Here is a 19,511-nt window from a genome sequence, read left to right on the forward strand (position 1 = left end):
TAATGCAACATACCTAATGTATTGTTTTTAATTTCATTCGTTTCATCTTTGAATTAAGGAAAATGATCCTAACGGGAGGGGAAATGGCTTGGTTTGGCAGGTGACCTCACATAGCCTACTGTTACGAGAGTGGCGTATGTGTGTGCGTGAGAATGTGTGCGTGTGCGTGTGTGTGTGTGTGTGTGTGTGTGTGTGTGTGTGAGTGACGTCAGCGAATGAGTCGACGAATGAGTGAACGAGCGAGTGAGCGAGTGTCAGTCTAGGAGGAACTAAATGAGTCCGGTTGCGTTTTTGGAGCATATGTGTACTGTTTAATAAAGTACCAAACGCCAAGAATCCGTGCCCGTGTCTTCCGACCTATGAACCGACCCGTGAACAGACCCACTGCCGGTCATAGTGAAGGGTGTTACCCCCGAAAGGACATCGGCCCTGGAGGGAACGTCTCCCCTGTGCTCCCCGACTACGGTCTGAGAGCCAAGGAACAGGAAAGGTGTAACACTACATTGGAAGCATCCTCAGATAACAGAAAGCTAGAATATAGCCTACAAGTATCTGATAGAAGCCTGGCGTGTCTAGAAAATCAAAATATAACGACTCAAATCTGCCCTTTTAACGACTGGTCTGTATTAGACCCATACCTGTCTATTCTAATTAAAAGGCAATGAACCCCATGGACAAAAAATATATAGATAATTTAATTGTTCGATGGTTGGTCAAGTGCAAGGGAAGACAGTCAAACCGAAACTGGGCAGTCACTCCTCCCACAAAACAACTCACAGATGATATAAGAATTTGGAAACTGAAACTAAACTTTTCAGTCGACGTTGGTCCATCTGCGCAGTAAGTTAAAATCTAATTAAATATATTTGATAGTCCCTGTGATCATTAAAGTGAAAAAGTAATACAGAGTTATAAATTTAAGTCGAGTAAAAAGTGAATGTTGTAGGTCTCTTGCTTTTTATTTTCGAATTTTATCCAAATGCCAATATCAAAATGCAATGCTTAACAATCTATGTTTTGTTATGATGTACAAAAAGTAATATTTGTACATCCCTTTCTTGATAAAATAAGCTATCCTGATTTTGTTTGTGTTTTGCTTGTCTTAATAGATCTTCCCTTGTGTGATCTCAGCTAAGATGACGACATGCAGGTCGCTTTCGCTGTGGTTTGCTCTCCTCATTATTTGGACACAGATCATTTTCGCCCTCGTCGTATTTGCAGCTGTTTTCATCAATTCCAATGAAGTCACCATAAGTCCCTTCAATTTCTGTTCAAAGGGACAACACGGCCAAATAATATCTTGCCAAGCACTTATATCGACCACCGTAATCGGAGCTTTTGAGACTATGATCATATCAAGACTAGCTGTTATGCTTTGTCTTTACGTCCCTGTGGTGCTTGTGCCCTTTGCTCTGTTGAGCTTGCTGCTATCAGCCTACGGTGAAGGGGACTCCAGCGTGCTGCGGTTCAGCATGTGGTGCCAGGCTGCCTCCAGCGCCCTCATCCTGCTGGGCCTGGTATGGTTTGTTGGACTCCACTGGGCCTATGCCAGTCCATCAGCTATGACCCTGTGCTACTACTGCTGTGTTTTAGTAACTGCTGAGTTGGCCTTTACAACTTACCTGAGTTATGTGTTGGTGAGGAAGATCGGTCAACAACACAGTAAACAGAAAAAGGTTGGATAAAAGCACAAACCCTAACCCTCATTAAAGAAAGCAGGCTTTCAACAAGTATACACCAGTTGATTAATATATTCTCGTTATAACTTCATGATATATGATATTTTTGTACATTAGTTTTGGACAGTTTTTGGACATTGGGTGACCATCCTATGCTCTTACAATCTTGGAATCTTTATCGGCTTTCATACAAATACAATAATTACAATCAAGCTAAAGTGCCATTGCTTGTTATTTTCTCTAGTTCAGGAAAATAATGTGATCTTGCAGTGTTTGCATCTGAATGTTTACAGTAAAACCTCTTGTCTTGGTTGGTTTGAATTTTGATAATTAAGGGTCCTATCCTTATGTAATCAATGCAATTGAAATGATATATGATATTTTTGCACACAATTTCTAACAAATTGCTGCTCCTTTCAATCTGTTATTATGATGCAATACTGTTAATAAAGCTAACCCTAATCATTTTGATAAGTAAGGGTCATATCCTTATGTAATAATTGAAATGTAAAGCCCAGTTAAGGGGAACACATTATTGGCAAGAGACTACATACATCCTAAAGTGTAATTGTTTGTGCTAAGATTGACTTGGACAATGGACTTCGGTACAAACATGGAAGTCTAGAGTTCCATGGTCCCATTCCATCGCAATTAACAGGAAACTCAAAAGAACACACCCCGAATGTTTTGGTGATTAACAATGTAGTTAACTTCGACTCTTCTAAGATAAGATAAGATATACTTTATTCATCTCAGCAGAGAAATTTAGGAATGATCATGATGATAATGATGATTACGAGTTACCAAATCATTTTAAGTTGATAGGTGTTATAACAGTAATAGGTAAGAAGAACTAAGACGTGTCCCATGGAATAGAGCAATACTTTGTGAATAAGATTTCCCTTACAAGCTTGAACAAGCCGTCCTCTTTGACTTCGGTGGGCGGAGACTCAGTAACCACTGTGGGGCCAGTTTCAGGTGCAACCGGACTCTGGGAGTCTCGAGCCTGTATTGACCTTTGACCTTCAGACTGTTGCCCAGAGAAAAATAGGTGGGGGATAATGTCTGTGCGACTTCTACAGTGTCCATGTCGGTCTCTGAAATGTAACCTAAGATTTCTTAAAAGTGCATGGAATGTGCTCACTCCTGCAGTGACAAACATCTGGCTTGCACTGCCCCCTCTGGGTATTTTTAAAAGGATGAGCATAGCATCATTGCAAGCAACCTTCAGCCTCTGCATGCTAGATTTGTTGTAGCTTGATCATAATTGGGCTCAGTAAAGCGGTGTACAATATGCTTTTAACAGGGCTACCATTACCTGTGTAGAACAAAAGCTGAACTTGCATGCAATGATGTATGCCTGGAAATATAGTTTGCAGCATTGTCTGTACATCATCATCATCATTAAACTGATCATTTATAAAATGTCCAAGGTATTTAATCCTTCTGCATACATCAAGAATATTGCCAGACAGTTTAAACGTAGGAAAATTTAGCCTTTTATCCGAATTCGTTCTACATTACACATTATTTATTATTATTATATGACAAGGTTTGGCAGGTGACCTAAGATACATTGGAAGAATCTTCAGATAACAGAAAGCTAGAATATAGCCTACACGTATCTGATAGAAGCCTGGCGTGTCTAGAAAATCAAAATATAACGACTAAAATCCGCCCTTTTAACGACTTATCTGTACTAGATCCATACCTGTCTAAAAAAGGCAATGAACGTGAAAATTATAAATCAATTATTCGATGGCCAAGTGCAAAGGGCGACAGTCAAAACGAAAGCGGCAGTCACACCTTCCACAAAGTAAACAACACATAGCTAATATAATCATCCTGTCAGAATAGTCAAACTAAACAGCCCTTTCCAGTAAACGCTGTGGTCCTTGTCTGAATAGATCTTCCCGTGTGTGATCTCAGCTAAAATGACGACATGCAGGTTGCAATCGCTGTCTTTGGCTCTCCTTATTATTTGGACACAGATCATTTTCGCCCTCGTCGTATTTGCAGCTGTTTTCATCGATTCCAATGAAGTCACCATAAGTCCCTTCAATTTCCGGTCAAAGGGACAACCCGGCAAATTACTATCTTGGCAAGCACTTCCATCGACCACCGCAATCGGAGCTTTTTAAGACAACTATGATCATATCAAGACTAGCTGTTATCCTTTGTCTTTACGTCCCTGTGGTGCTTGTGCCCTTTCCTCTGTTGAGCTCGCTGCTATCAGCCTACGGTGAGGACTCCAGCGTGCTCCGGCTCAGCATTTGGTGCCAGGCTGCCTCCAGCCCACATCCTGCAGGGCCTGGTATGGTTTGTTGGACTTCATTGAGCCTATGCCAGTCAATCAGCTATGACCCTGTGCAACTACTGCTGTGTTTTAGTAACCGCTGAGTTGGCCGCTACAACCTATCTCATTTATGTTTTGTTTAGGAAGCTCGATCAACAACACAGTAAACAGAAAAAACAGAAAAACCTTTCAACCAGTGTTGATGAATATATTCTCGTGTGTATTGTTGAATATATTTCAGACCTTCTCTCGCACAAACCCTAACCCTAATAGAAAGCATGCTTTCAACCAGTATACACCAGTTGATTAATGTATTCTCGTTTCAACTTCATGATATATTATATTTTTGCACACAATTTCTAACAAATCGCTGCTCCTTTCAATCTGTTATTATGATGCAATACTGTTAATAAAGCTAACCCTAATCATTTTGATAAGTATGGGTCATATCCTTATGTAATAATTGAAAATATGGATATATAAGGATATGACCTTCTATCAATAATTGATTTAAAGCCCAGTTAAGGGGAATACATTATTGGCAAGAGACTACATAGCCTACATCTTAAAGTGTAATTGTTTGTGCTTAGATTGACTTGAACAATTGGACTTCGGTCCAAACATGGAAGTCTTGAGTGCTATGGTCCCATTCCATTCCGGTATAGAAAATGGCTTGTGTTATAAAACAGTTCCCCCCTCCCTTTTTGCCGCTATTGTATTTATTTTCATACCACTAGATGGCACTGTGCACTGTTGCTGTAGCGGGTTGCCATGGAGACCGTAGCTCGAGTAAATAAACTGTTGTATTGCTTGAGGAAGATTGAATACTGTTGTACTCCACTTCATATTACCCACAGGTATGTTTCATTATATTTCATTGAACTGTGGTTAATCTATCACGCAGTCCTATGGGCGGTGCGTTTGTTTATTTTGTGGTTGGGGAGTTTTGGTGTGTTTGAAAGTGGTTTGCAGTGTTTTGAATGTAGTTGCTAGCGGTTGTCGTTGGTGTGCTGGCAGAAGGCCTTGGTGTCGTCGGTTGGTGTGCGCGTGCGGGTGGACACACGTAGAGATGTGATATTTATTCAGCCATCTATTAGTATATATGCTGCTATTTATTTATGATATGGACAATTATTGATGTATTGGTTTATTTATTGTTTTATCACATTCCAAAGTCATGTAGATATATTATAAGAGTTGATGTCACTTTGAGGCATGTTTTAGCGTTTATGCTATGATATTGATGTTTGTGCTGTGATATTTATGCTGCCATCTAGTTGTATTTATGCTGCTAACTATTGATGATATGGACAATTATTGATGTATTGGTTTGTTTATTGTTTTATTATATTCCAAAGTATTTGATTCGGAAATTGGTAAAAAAAAAAACAACTGTTGATTGCTTGAGCAAGATTGAATACTGTTGTTCTCCACTTCATATTACCCACAGCGCAAACCAGCCTTTGGACCTTACCTGCCCAGATTCCCCTAGATCTGGTGCCGGTATCATTTACTTCGTCTCTAATGATGATTACCAGTTACCAAATTTAATCAATGTTGATAAAGGTTATAACAGTAATAGGTAAGAACTAAGGCGTGTCCTGGAATAAAGTTTAATCCTTTGTGACGAAGATTTCCCATACAATACAATACAATACAATACAATACAATACAATACAATACAATACAATACAATACAACTTTATTAATCCCACTTGGGGCAATTTGTTTGAGCAGCTTGTTCATACAGACACAGTAACATACAAACAACGGTAACACTTTACAATAAGGTGCGCAAAAACGTGGGTAGTTACTGAGGAACGAATGAGTAACGAATTATGAACGACCATTGGTCATTCATATGACGTCATTCATAAATTAACTTATGATGCGTGGCACTCACATGGCCGCGCATCTTAGCCATGCGCGGCCATGTGAATGTTCCATGGAATGCCCATATCACTGCGTTGCTAGGATACCTCCTGCCGACAGCTATTTACTATTTTACTTGACTGTTGGACACCGAAATAAATAATTCATTCTTTCATTCATTGTCATTCATCAATTGTGTTAATGCCTAACAATAAAACACTGCAAACAAATGTAATTAAAATATGTATTTGTAATGTCTGGTTTACAACGAGCAGGCATTTAGACGGGAATGGTTCTTTTTGACAGAAGCAATGCATTGAACATCATCAAATGACAAGGAGTTAATTGAGTTGTTTTGAGACTGTATGAGAGATCGGTTTAATGTCTTGGCCTATATAAAACATGTAAACATAATTAAAACAATATTCACAACTGATTAGAAGTTGAGCACGGACTAATCGACCAGCGATATCTTCAATTGCTCTGGCTGGACGCACGTCTTCCTCGGGAACTGCCGGTGGCTGATGGTGTCTGGGGAGAGGGATTCTCTTGGAGATGTTGTGCAGAACGGTGCACGCACCTATTTCTGTGCAGACCCGTTCTGGGTGCATCCGCATTTCCCCATGAAGGCAGTGAAAACCTCCGGATAACCCGACAGGTGGTCGATCTGCATAGAAGCGAAGCGCAATGAGCAGTTGCAAGGATGGTGGTAGCGCTGCATTGGATTGGATGTAATTGCTATAGAAACTGTTTAATCTGAGCTACGGAACAGTTAAGGCTTGAGTGGAAGAGTGGAAGACTCCACACCATCAGCGCTGAAGATTCTGATACACAGAGAGTAGACACGAGACTCATAGGTCTGGGGGTTAGGGACCTAGATCCACTGACTTCCAGCCATTCAGGGAAGAGTGATTTACCCCTACTAAGCAGACGTAGGTCTCGTCTGCTACATGTGCGCATGTGCCGAAATCTTACTTTGTCTCAGAGGAGAAGTGAGAGAGGACGGTGGGTTTGAATTGTATTAGTAGGCTACGGATGGCACCACTCTGACCCTAAAGTTGGTAAAGCTGTGCCTTGACTAGTGTGGCATATGAGCTATGTATGGATGTCTGAAAGCTTGAGTGGATGTCAGTTACAGTATGCCACAACTTTCCTTAAGGAAATTGTCCTTACTTAGTAGTAGTAGCTGATGTAGTAGTAGTAGCTGAAGTAGTAATAGTAGCTAAACTAGTAGTAGTAGTAGTAGTAATAGTATATGAAGTAGTAGTCGTAGTAGCTGAAGTAGTAGTAGTAATCGCTGAAGTAGTAGTAGTAGCTGAATTTTTAGTACTAATGGTAGTAGTAGTAATGGTAGTAATGGTATTCTCTTTAAGAGAATAGCGTAGCCGGTGCGTGATCAAAAGTAGCCCAATAGGGCGGTAAAAACCGCCCAACCTGGTGGCAACACTGCTGAACGTCCTCACGCTCCAGCGTAAACGTAAATCAATGAGACGAACCCCCTCGAAATTCCGTTTCGATATTATTGCAAATACGAGTGTGTAGATTTGTGACATTTTTTGAACGAAGGTAAACAGTTGAAAAATGATTTAGTTACGATGTCAGAGGCTGGCCAGACGGCTTCAATGAGACCAACTCAAAACGCAGCCAATATGAAACTAAAACTGTTATTCTGAATAAAGTATAAACGGTATCCTCATTTCGTTTTGATATTATTGAAGATACAAGTGTAGATTTGTCTTCGCTCGCTGTTTTTTTTTTTTCATCTTCACGGAAGTGAATGCGTCTTGGGTGTCTAGCCCTCCAGGCGGGACATATGTTAGCTATCTAAAACAATATATGTTTTTGACTCAAGACATGTCGAGTCATTACAAGTCAAAGAGGCAAAGTCTGAGTCAAGTCTCAAGTCAATGACAGTCAAGTCTAAGTCGAGTCGCAAGCCATGCGTAATTTTGTCAAGTCGAGTCTGAAGTCATCAAAATCATGACTCGAGTCTGACTCGAGTGCAAGTCATGTGACTCGAGGCCACATATTTGGTATTCTCTTTAAGAGAATAGCGTAGCCGGTGCGTGATTAAAAGTAGCTCAATAGGGTGGGAAAAACCGGCCAATCTGTCAACAATGCCTGCACGTCCTCAAAATGTAGCCCAATAGGACGGGAAAAGCCGCCCAATCTGGCAACACTGCTGAACGTCCTCACGCTCCAGCGTCAACGTAAACGAAGCCGAAATGAAACTTAAACTGCGATTCTGAAGAAAGCATAAATTATATCGAAATTCCGTTTTGATATAATTGAAGTTACGTAAGTGGAAGTAAAAGCGTCTTGGGCAAGGATGGACCCGGACACATCTGGCCCAGGACTTTGGGTTGGAGAGGCCTTTCATGAGACCGCGAGAATAGCATCTGTAGAATTTTGCTACTGTGTAAAATAATAGAAACTAGTCCTTAACCGTGGATAATTTCCATTGCAAATACATGTCAATGTTGGGATATTCGTGTGGTTAGAATTGTGTGAGGATCACATGCAAATATTTTATTAGCAAATAAGTAACCCTCGGTAAATCAAGGGAGAAAATGTTCCAAATAGTGCAGATGGCTTCGCATAGGGAAAACATACGGAGAGTTTTCTTTCTTATAGCATGTGAGACACTTTCTGTTTATACCATCATTGGTTTCATAGATGCGCATACCTTTTCTGGGGGGTTGTTGAGGGAAGAAAATACAAATCAATACAATGAAATCCCTCATCTCGGTGTACAGCTAGCTCAGCTTCCGCCTTGCTGGACCTGAATCTGCCTCTGTTGACTGTAGAGCCACATTTGCATGAAAATGACAAGTAACAAATAATTCTAATTGAGAAGGCCAATACATTAAAGGGAATAGTGGATATTCTCTTAATTTGTTTTGTTTTTTATCATTTGGGAGGAACAGTTACCCTTTAAATACAAAGAAAATACCAAAATGAAAGACAAAGAAATAAAATACATTTAATGAATTTAGGAGTTGAAGTCATTATTATATTGCCAAACATGCCCGCTAGTGCACCTGTCATATCTATGCTGCTGTGTCCTGTTCCTTTTCGAGATTTTCGTATTTTTCTGTGACTTCAGAGGGAGGTAAACGGGAAGTAAGTGATCCGGGCCGTGTGTCAGGCTGAGCCAATCAGATTTGACAGAACGCGGAGCAGTCCGATTTGGGAGGGCCGTTCGGCCGCTCGCTTTGCCCCGATACACTGTGTTTAAAAGTGATACGACCTCTAAATTAAGGTTATCGTTTCGCGCTGTTGGCGAATATCCAGCAGGCAAGCCCAAGTCACTTTTATATTTTTTTATTTTCTTAAAATAATAATAATAATAATAATAAATATAACCGCAAGCGGTGATTAACGGGGTCCGAGCATAATTAAAAGTCAAGAACAAACTAATGGAAGATATATAAATATAAAATACAATTGTCATATTTAAGGAAAGATGTTCCACTTATAAACGAACTGCAGCCTCATTCACATGGTCAAAATGTCTATTGATAAGCACACAACGTCCAGAACACTTAAAGCACACATTTCTCAAGTGAATTAAGGGCTTTCTTCAAAGCATATACCTGAAAAATCTTTGAAATTCTGGGGAAATTGAACATTTGTAGTCAAGAACACTAACGGAAGTAATATAAATATGACAGAGTTAATTATGAAGGAAAAATGGTTAATGAAGAAGTTTCCCTTAATGCCATAGGCTTATCCCGTTGAGCCACTGACATTCACATTTCACAAGAGAATTAAGGGCTTTCTTAAAAGAGTACAGATCTGAAAATTTGCACTGTTAATGGTATCCACCTAATGATAGCCGTATGGTAGTATACGATAACAAAGTGGGTTGAGACTGTGGACGTTTGGCTTTGCTATGAAATTGTGGGAAAAGTAAACATTTTTAGAGCAGAAGACCAGGGTGAAAAGATGCATCTGATTTTAGAGATTGATATGATGAAAGAATTTTGAGTCCAGTTCAATCTAGTAAAGAGAAATAAGTCTAGTTCATATTTTTTTTTAAATAGCGCCACCTTTGGGTGCAGTACATGTTTAGCTTTGTTTAGCTTTATGTTTAGCTTTAACATGAAACTGTGGGAAAAGTGAACACGTATAGTTAGGGTTGGGGTTTTATAAATGCATCTGATTCTAGAGATTAATATTCTGCAAGAATTTTGAGTCCAGGTCAATCTGGTGAGGAGAAATAAGCCTAATTCGTGATTTTTTACAATAGCGCCATCTTTGGGTGCAGTACCACAAATTAGGGTTTATGGGTAGTGGGGGTTATTGGTGGGGGGGGGGGGGGGGGGGGGGGGGGGTCAGCCCCCAGGAAGCCACAGGGGTATATTAAATATACAAAGGGGGTGGGGGGGCGCTTTTTAATATCGTAGATGTGATTTCCTGCATTCTGCTGCATTTTAGGGTGACCTGGTGGAGATCCTAAATTTAATCTGGTGGGGGGTAAATCTATCTATTTATCTTTCAATCCAACACATTGTATATTTTTGAACAGTCTGCTGGTTTATTGTCAGAAAAGAACAGATCTTTTGTAACAGTTTAACCTCAGTTAAACTCATAATACTACATATACAATGAATATTTCATCCCAGAGGAAAGGATTAAACACATTTTGGCTAGTCTCTAGCTCTTAAAGAAATAAATAGTTTATAAATTACCCTTTTTATCGAGTTATAGACAACACTGTTGTAAATGTAGTATTATATTATCCATGGTTTTTCTGTTTTTCAGTATTAGCTAAATAATGCAGTTTTGAACCACTAAAGTGATGAAAGGAAAAAAGACTGTTTGGATGAAGGAATAATCAAATGGATGTGAACTGTAACAACACATTTGAGGTATATTAAATTTCCTTTGGTCAATTTTCACTCAAAAATGACCATATTGTCCCCTTTATTTGTATTTACAGAGTTACTGAACCACATTGGCTTTCAAAGTAAACTCTCTAGAACATGTTGTAGGCTCCTTGTTGATTAGCTTTTTTTGTTGATTGTTATGGCAATGAAAACGGCCTCAGCTTTTTTTTTAAAACTGAAAATTAGCACCCTTGTCAATTTGTACTGCTCCTTGTCCTTGTCATGCTATACGCATCATTACAAGCCTCTGCTGACTTATGAAGCAATTCAAGAGGCATAGATAGTATCGCCTTGTGGTCAACTGTCATTTAATAGACATCTGAAATATTATGTCAAGGTTTTAAAATGAATTATTACCTGGTCATGTTATAACAGTTGGAAATGGTGGATTTTCTGATAAAGTCTAGCTAGCCTCTTTGACAGACGAAACAGCAGAAATATGCGCTCGTGCTGCATTTTTGGTTTGGTCAAACAGTAGACGGCCACCCACCAATCAGAGGTATGAGATTCCTGCAGGGAGGTTGCGCTCGATTTCACTAGCCCATTTGAGCATGTTCATTAGTGTACAGCATCCATCCTCTCATTGCTTGTGTAAATAGAACGGTGGAATATTAGATTTGAGGACGAAACGATAGGGTTGGCTAAGGAAAGTTTTCGGTGGGCTTAAGCCCACCCAAAACAAAAAAAAGGGAATATTAACCAGGAGATACTCATGTTTGTATGAAGGTGTCACGACTCAGAACGGGAATCAATTGCAGATCGAAAGGATTTATTCACAAACAGTCCGGCAGGCAAATCCGATTCCAGGTACAGGCAGGGTCAGTGGCGTACTCAGGGGGCCGCCCGCCGCCCCTGCCCCTTATTCGCTTCCCTTTACATGTGAAAAAATGAATGGGTGCCCTCTGGTGCCCCTTCATACAATAAATTATGACGATGTGCCCTCTAGAGCAAGAATGTGGCCCTTTTATTTTTTCGCCCCTGCCCTTCAAACACTCTGAGTCAGCCACTGGGCAGGGTTCATAAACAGGCAGGCAGGCAGACAGATACAGGTGCGGGCAAGATATCCAAAACCGATAGGCAAAAGACTTCGTCCAAAACAGGAAGGGTTCAAAACCGGGAAGAACAGTTAACTATAACTTCTCTTTAAAGAGCTTCACGTTAGTCTCACTCACGTGGCAGTCACGTAGCAAACAGTACATACCGTGACGATCTGACAGAGTGAACAGAAAGGGCAGTGTTTAAATACTCCACCAATCAATACCAATTGAGAGACAGGTGAACAGAGAAAATGGAGGGAAACAAACAAAGGCAGGAAGTTGCACAAATAAGGACATGGGTGATACTCCGGGCACATGACCAACACATGGCTACAAACATAAATAAAGTCCAGAATTATCACACTCCAACAGGTAGGGGGAGACAAAAACAACAGTCCATACGAGAATCCTGACAGAAGGTATGTCATGGGACAGCGAGACAAAAGGCAAACAAAGAACCAGTTTCACTCGTCGAAAACGCTGTCAGTTAATTTAAGATAGAAGATCTGTAACTAGCCTACTATTACGGAATCCAAATCAAGTTATTGGAAACCATGCTTTACCTAACAAATGTGTGCCCGTTTTATCCCATGTAACCGAAAGCTCCGTCCTCTCTCGCCAATAACGATAATTTAGCGCACCCCGTTCCAGTTGTTTCGCGTTAGATGAGACCGCCCTGGAACGAGTCGAAGGGCGCGTGCACTCCATATTGTACTCCTCCCGTCTTAAACACTCTTGTATCATAGGATGGATTCACATTAGCACATCAGGTTTTACCTGATGATGTAATGACAAATTGCTATTTTCAGAGGTGAATGTGTTTTGTGTAATCAATCATATGGATATTAATGTAACATAGCTAATGTTTGTATTGTTTGTAGTGTATTGTCTCACGGTCTAATGATATTCTCCACACTAGGCATTTGAACATATACAATTGCTGATCACCACTTTCATTGAATTTTGAGTTGTTCAGTCAACTTTGTAACACACATGTGGTGTTCATGTTCAAAAATGACCGCCGTAGGAAATTAATTGTTGACCCTAGATTGTGTTCATCCATCAGATAGTACACAACCACAAATCCACCACCACCACCACCACCACACACACACACACACACACACACACACACACACACACACACACACACACACACACACACACACACTTTCTGTGTTTATTCTTTGTATAGTCACTGCAGTTAGTATTGTAAACCAGTAGTCTGAGACATTGTTTGCAGCTTAAAAGGGAATTAAATCAAATCTGGTGATGATCAATGGTTTTTGTGTTAATGTAAGAGCAGTTAAACAGGCCGGTCAAATTTGGCCGGGAGCACCAAAGAAAGGGGGGAGAAAAGAACACGACCAGAGGTTAAGGAAAATGATAACGGGAGGATATGGCAAGGTTTGGCAGGTGACCTCACATTGGAAGCATCCTCAGATAACAGAGCTAGGATATAGCCTACATGTGTCTGATGCCTGGCGTGTCTAGAAAATCTAAATATAACGACTCAAATCCACCCTTTAAATGACTTATCTGTATTAGATCCATACCTGTTCCTATTCTTATTAAAAGGCAATGAACCCCATGGCTAAAAAATATAAATTATTCGACGGTAGGCCAAGTGCAAGGGGCGGCAGTCAAAACAAAACTGCGCAGTCACACCTCTCACAAATAACTCACAGTGATAAAATCACTGATGGACCAATCACTTCAGTCGACGTTGGTCCATCTGCGCAGTAAGTTAAAATCAAATACATATATTTGATTGTCCTCCCTCCCTGTGATCATTGAAGTGAAAAAGTAATGCAGAGTTGTAGCCTATGTTTAAGTCGAGTAAAAAGTTTATTTTGTGGGACCACTCTTGCTTTTTAATTGTCGAATTTTATCAAAATGCCAATATCAAAATGCAGTGCTAGGAAATATGTTTTGTTATAATATACAAAATGTAATATTTGTACATCCCTTTCTTGATCAAATAAGCTATCCTGATTTAGTTTGTGTTTTGCTTGTCTGAATAGATCTTCCTGTTTGTGATCTCAGCTAAGATGACGACATGCAGGTTGCTATCGCTGTCTTTTGCTCTCATTATTTGGACACAGATCATTTTCGCTTCGTATTTGCAGCTGTTTTCATCGATTCCAATGAAGTCACCATAAGTCCCTTCAATTTCTGATCAAAGGGAAAAAACGGCAAAATACTATCTTGCCAACCAGATCCATCGACCACCGTTTACCTTTGTCTTTACGTCCCTGTGGTGCTTGTGCCCTTTCCTCTGTTGAGCTCGCTGCTATCAGCCTACGGTGAGGACTCCAGCGTGCTCCGGCTCAGCATTTGGTGCCAGGCTGCCTCCAGCCCACATCCTGCTGGGCCTGGTCTGGTTTGTTGGACTCCACTGGGCCTATGCCAGTCCATCAGCTATGACCCTGTGCTACTACTGCTGTGTTTTAGTAACCGCTGAGTTGGCCGTTACAGCTTCTCTGAGTAATGTGTTGGTGAGGAAGATCGGTCAACAACAACAAAAAAAAAAAAAGAAGAACCCTAACCCTCATTAAAGAAAGCATGCTTTCAACCAGTGTTGATGATTGTATTCTCGTTTCAACCTCATGAAATTATATTTTTGCACAGATATTTCTAACAAATTGCTTCTCCTTTCAAACTGTTATGATACAATACTGTTAATTAAAAATAATTATGGCATTATACCCGTGTGTGACATTAAGTGACCACCCTATGCTGTTACAATCTTGTAATCTTTTATGGCTTTCCTACAAATAAAATGATTACAATCAAGCTAAAGTGCCATTGCTTGTTATTTCTCTATTTCAGGACAATAATGTGATCTTGAAGTGTTTGCATCTGATTGTTTACAGTAAAAACCTCCTGTCCGGGTTGGTTTGAATTTTGATAATTAAGGGTCCTATCCTTATGTAATCAATGAAAATGAAAGCCCAGCTAAGGGGAACACATTATTGGCAAGAGACAAGATACATCTTAAAGTGAAGTTAATTGTTTGTGCTACGATTGACTTGAACAATGGACTTCGGTACAGACATGGAAGTCTAGAGTTCAATGGTCCCATTCTATCGCAATTAACAGGAAACTCAAAAGACCGACCCCAGATGTTGCCATTGCCCATTCCATCGCAATTAAAAGGATCTCAAAGAACACACCCCAGATGTTCTGGAGATGAACAATGTAGTTAACTTCGTCTCTAATGATGATTACCAGTTACCAAATCATTTTAAGTTGATAAGGGTTATAACAGTAATAGGTAAGAACTAAGGCGTGTCCTGGAATAGAGTTTAATCCTTTGTGAAGAAGATTTCCCTTACAAGCTTGAACGAGTCGTCCTCTTTGACTTCGGTGGGCGGAGACTCAGTAACCACTGTGGGGCCAGTTTCAGGTGCAACCGGACTCTGGGAGTCTTGAGCCTGTATTGACCTTTGACCTTCAGACTGTTGCCCAGAGAAAAATAGTTGTGGGGAATAATGTCTGTGCGACTTCTACAGTGATGTTGGTCTCTGAAATGTAACATAAGATTTCTTAATAGTGCATGGAATGTGCTCACTCCTGAAGTGACAAACATCTGGCTTGCACTGCCCCTTCTGGGTATTTTTAAAAGGATGAGCATAGCATCATTATACGCAACTTTCAGCCTCTGCATGCTAGATTTTTTGTAGCTTGACCACAAGTGGGGGCAGTAAAGCGGTGTATAATATACTTTGAACAGGGTTACCTTTACCTGTGTTGAACAAAAGCTGAACTTGCGTGCAATAGTGTATGCCTGGACATATTTGCAGCATTGTCTGTACATCATCATCATCATCATCATTCAACTGATCATTTATAAAATGTCCAACGTATTTAATCCTTCTACATACATCAAGAATATTGCCAGACAGTTTGAACGTAGGAAAATTTAGCCTTTTATCCTGATACATTCTACATATTAAAACAACACTCTTGCTAGCATTATATTTAATGTCATGTTTTAATCCAAACTCAGTGCAGATATTAAGGAGTTGCTGTAGTCCAGCACTACTTGGGCCAATAATGAACAAATCATCTGCATACATAAGGTGGTTCACCAACATTTCACCAGTCATACAACCTGTGTTACAGGCTCTCAATTGCATGGATAATTCATTGACATACAAGTTGAATAAAATTGGAGACAAGATTCCTCCCTGCCTAACGCCATTGCCAACTCCAAAGGGGGCTGATATACTACCTCCCCATTTAATCTGCATATTCTGTATTGTTTGTAGTGTCATATTAGTTTCATCTTTGAATTAAGTGAAATGATCCTAACGGGAGGGGATAGTATATGGCAAGGTTTGGCAGGTGAACTAAGATACATTGGAAGCATCCTCAGATAACAGAAAGCTAGGATATAGCCTACACGTATCTGAGTCTAAAAAAACAAAGTATAACGACTCAAATCCGCCCTTTTAACCACTTATCTGTACTAGATCCATACCTGTCTAAAAAAAGTAATGCACCCATGGACAAAAGAAAATTATAAATCAATTATTCGATGGCCAAGTGCAAAGGGTGCCAGTCGAAACGAAAGCGGCAGTCGCAACCTCCACAAAGTAAACAACTCACAGCATCCTGTCAGAATAGTTAAACTAAACAGCCCTTTCCAGGAAATGCTGTGGTCCATCTGCGCAGTAAGTTAAAAACTAATTAAATATAGTTGATAGTCCCCCCTCCCTGTGATCATTAAAGGGGACATCTCATATCACCAGGTGTGAGTGTGATTAGCCATTACAAGCCGTTTTCAAAATGTGCAGCATTGTGACATCACAGGTGGGCGTGTCCATCTAGATGTGTGACAGATAGATGGACACGCCAACCTGTGATGTCACAATGCTGCACATTTTCAAACCTGCTTGTAATGGCTAATCACACTCACACCTGGTGGTATGAGATGTCCCCTTTAAACTAAAAAGTATTATTGTATGTTTAGGTGGAGTCAAAAGTCTATTTTGTAGGCCACTCTTGCTTTTTATTGTCGAATTTTATCAAAATGCCAATATTAAAATGCAGTGCTAAATAATATATGTTTTGCTATAATGTACAATAAGTAATATTTGTATATCCTTTTCTTGATCAAATAAGCTATGCTGATTTAGTTTGTGTTTTGCTTGTCTGAATAGATCTTCCTGTTTGTGATCTCAGCTAAGATGACGACATGCAGGTTGCTATCGCTGTCTTTTGCTCTCATTATTTGGACACAGATCATTTTCGCCCTCTTCGTATTTGCAGCTGTTTTCATCGATTCCAATGAAGTCACCATAAGTCCCTTCAATTTCTTTTCAAAGGGAAAAAACTGCAAAATACTATCTTGCCAACCAGATCCATCGACCACCGTTTACCTTTGTCTTTACGTCCCTGTGGTGCTTGTGCCCTTTCCTCTGCTGAGCTTGCTGCTATCAGCCTACGGTGAGGACTCCAGCGTGCTCCGGCTCAGCATTTGGTGCCAGGCTGCCTCCAGCGCCCTCATCCTGCTGGGCCTGGTCTGGTTTGTCGGACTCCACTGGGCCTATGCCAGTCCATCAGCTAGGACCCTGTGCTACTACTGTGTTTTTGTAACCTCTCAGTTGGCCTTTACAACTTCTCTGAGTTATGTGTTAGTAACAATGTAGTTTACTATGTTTCTAATGAGGATTACCAGTTACCAAATCATTTTAAATTGATAAGGGTTATAACAGTAATAGGTAAGAAGTAAGGCGTGTCCTGGAATAGAGTTTAATCCTTTGTGAAGAAGATTTCCTTCACAAGCTTGAACGAGTCGTCCTCTTCGACTTCAGTGGGCGGAGACTCAGTAACCACTCTGGGGCCAGTTTCAGGTGCAACCGGACTCTGGGAGTCTTCAGCCTGTAAGGACCTTCGACCTTCAGACTGGTGTCGAGAGAAACATAGGTGGGGGGATAGTGTCTGTGCGTCTTCTACAGTGTCCATGTCGGTCTCTGAAATGTAGGTCCTGTCCTGATTATAGGAGCTAGAAGATTCATCCAAAGTCTCTTCTATTTTTTTAGAACAGTCCTGGATTCTCATAGCGCTTGCCAGCCTTTTGTCTCCATTCACCTCCTGTCACCCGGGGCAAAGAATAATAACATTTCAATATATGAGAAGTTGTTTTGTTTTTAAAATGTGTAATACCTATGGTTTAAACTCCATTCAATTAGAATGGCGCGACCTAGTGGTTGTAAAGGAAAGCGTCACTTGCCCCTTGGCTAATAAATGCAATCGCTGCTTCAACTAGCTCCTTCTCGTTCATGCAATATACTGTTCTGAAAGAAATACACCGTTGTTTTCATTAAAGGACATTTAAATATTCAAGCAAGCAATACATACATACAAATTTGGCAACTATATTATGTAACGCACGTTTAAAACGTATCCAACATTACCGTGAAACTTTTCTAATGTTCGTCATTGCCTGATTTGGTTTCGCCTTCTCCTCTATCGACATCCAAGACGGCAGTTCCCTCTGTCGGTCGGTCATAGTTGACAGCTATGGTTGATCTTCGCGTAAGGGATGTGTACAACGACCGCGCATGAAAGTATCAAGGGAACATTGACCAGCAGATACTTATGTTTCTATGAAGGTAGGCCTATGTCATGGGACAGCGAGACAAAAGGCAAACAAAGAACCAGCTCCACTCGGCGAAAAGGCATTCAGTTAATTTAAGATAGAAGATCTACATCTACAATCACGGAATCCCAATCCAGTAATTGGAAACCATGCTTTACCTAACAAATGTATGCCCGTAGTCGAGATGGACATGCAAGAAAATACAACACGGATGTGCGTATTTTAAGTTTACCGTTAGATGGCAGTAGAGCCCCACACATCTGTTTGTTATGCTTTGTTTGACCATAATGTGCAGGCCTATAGGGAAGACTGTCGATTTTAAGTGTGTTGTTGGTATCGGAGATTTCAGTAACTGTGCAATTTAAAGTACGGATTTACTTTTAAATACCCTCAACTCACAGAAAATATTGTATTTCATTTATTTATATCTTTATATACATTTGATTATTATTAATATAATTGTCATTATTATTGATTTGACTAAATTGCTGGTTACCACCCCCAAACACTGCCATGCATGCAATGCCACCACCATAGCCAACTCACAAAACCGAACTCTTATCCTAGTCTATCTGTCTCTTGCCCTCACTCGCTCTCGTTTCAGACCTTATTTTGCTCTCTAACTTTGTGCCCAAGCTCCCAGTCTGTTTAATTATCTCTCTAAATCCGCCCCTCACACACAAGTGCTTAGGCCTTAATTGCAGAGCGGGCTTTGTAGATTTGACCAAATTAAAAACCAACCCCAGTATGTTAACAGTCAGAATCCCGCACACTGTAATTTCCCTAAAGCTCTCGAGTCTTAGTCATTTCAGGAAAAGCATGTAATCATGCCTTCAAGATTGAAGTCGTATAAAATGAAAAAAAAGGCTGAAAATCTCTCGCCTTCCTCTAGGGAATGTGTCCATGAGTAAACAATATTCATTCCGGATGATTCCTCAGGGAGGACAACATTTCAAAGCAATCAAATACAGAATTTCTGACTAAAATATCTTATACTTCTGAATGAATTGAATGGTTTAATTATAATAATATGGATTTTAAATAACAGCGTATCTTCATGAATAAAAATAAACACAATTTGAATTATGAATTGTGTTTACATAATTGTGTTATGATCTTGTAGGA

The 19,511-nt window shown here is 40.1% G+C and overlaps 1 protein-coding gene and 1 long non-coding RNA gene across 3 annotated transcripts; one reads left to right on the forward strand and one right to left on the reverse strand.

Annotated features, from left to right (window-relative positions):
• Nucleotides 1-766: 766 nt before the first annotated feature.
• On the forward strand, nucleotides 767-2,153 carry LOC307080058. The gene is made up of 2 exons (XR_013812081.1): nucleotides 767-840; nucleotides 1,110-2,153. It is a non-coding gene; the product is annotated as an uncharacterized lncRNA (long non-coding RNA).
• Nucleotides 2,154-15,084: 12,931 nt separating this feature from the next.
• On the reverse strand, nucleotides 15,085-18,569 carry LOC307080056 (uncharacterized protein; the record flags this gene model as incomplete). 2 transcript variants are annotated; one of them, XM_079742630.1, is made up of 4 exons in its annotated part: nucleotides 18,202-18,569; nucleotides 18,018-18,081; nucleotides 17,666-17,878; nucleotides 15,085-15,237 (listed from the first exon to the last, which is right to left on the reverse strand). In XM_079742630.1, exons 1-4 carry the CDS (start codon nucleotides 18,294-18,296, stop codon nucleotides 15,085-15,087), a joined length of 525 nt encoding a protein of 174 aa, XP_079598756.1. In that variant the 5' UTR covers nucleotides 18,297-18,569. The 2 variants fall into 2 exon arrangements, 1 of the variants encoding a protein (XP_079598756.1); XR_013812080.1 differs by lacking the exons at nucleotides 15,085-15,237; nucleotides 18,018-18,081 and having other exon boundaries at nucleotides 16,592-17,878.
• Between the last annotated feature and the right edge of the window lie 942 nt (nucleotides 18,570-19,511).

This window comes from Pollachius pollachius, assembly GCF_949987615.1.
Source record: "Pollachius pollachius genome assembly, chromosome: 9".
NCBI lineage: Eukaryota > Metazoa > Chordata > Actinopteri > Gadiformes > Gadidae > Pollachius > Pollachius pollachius.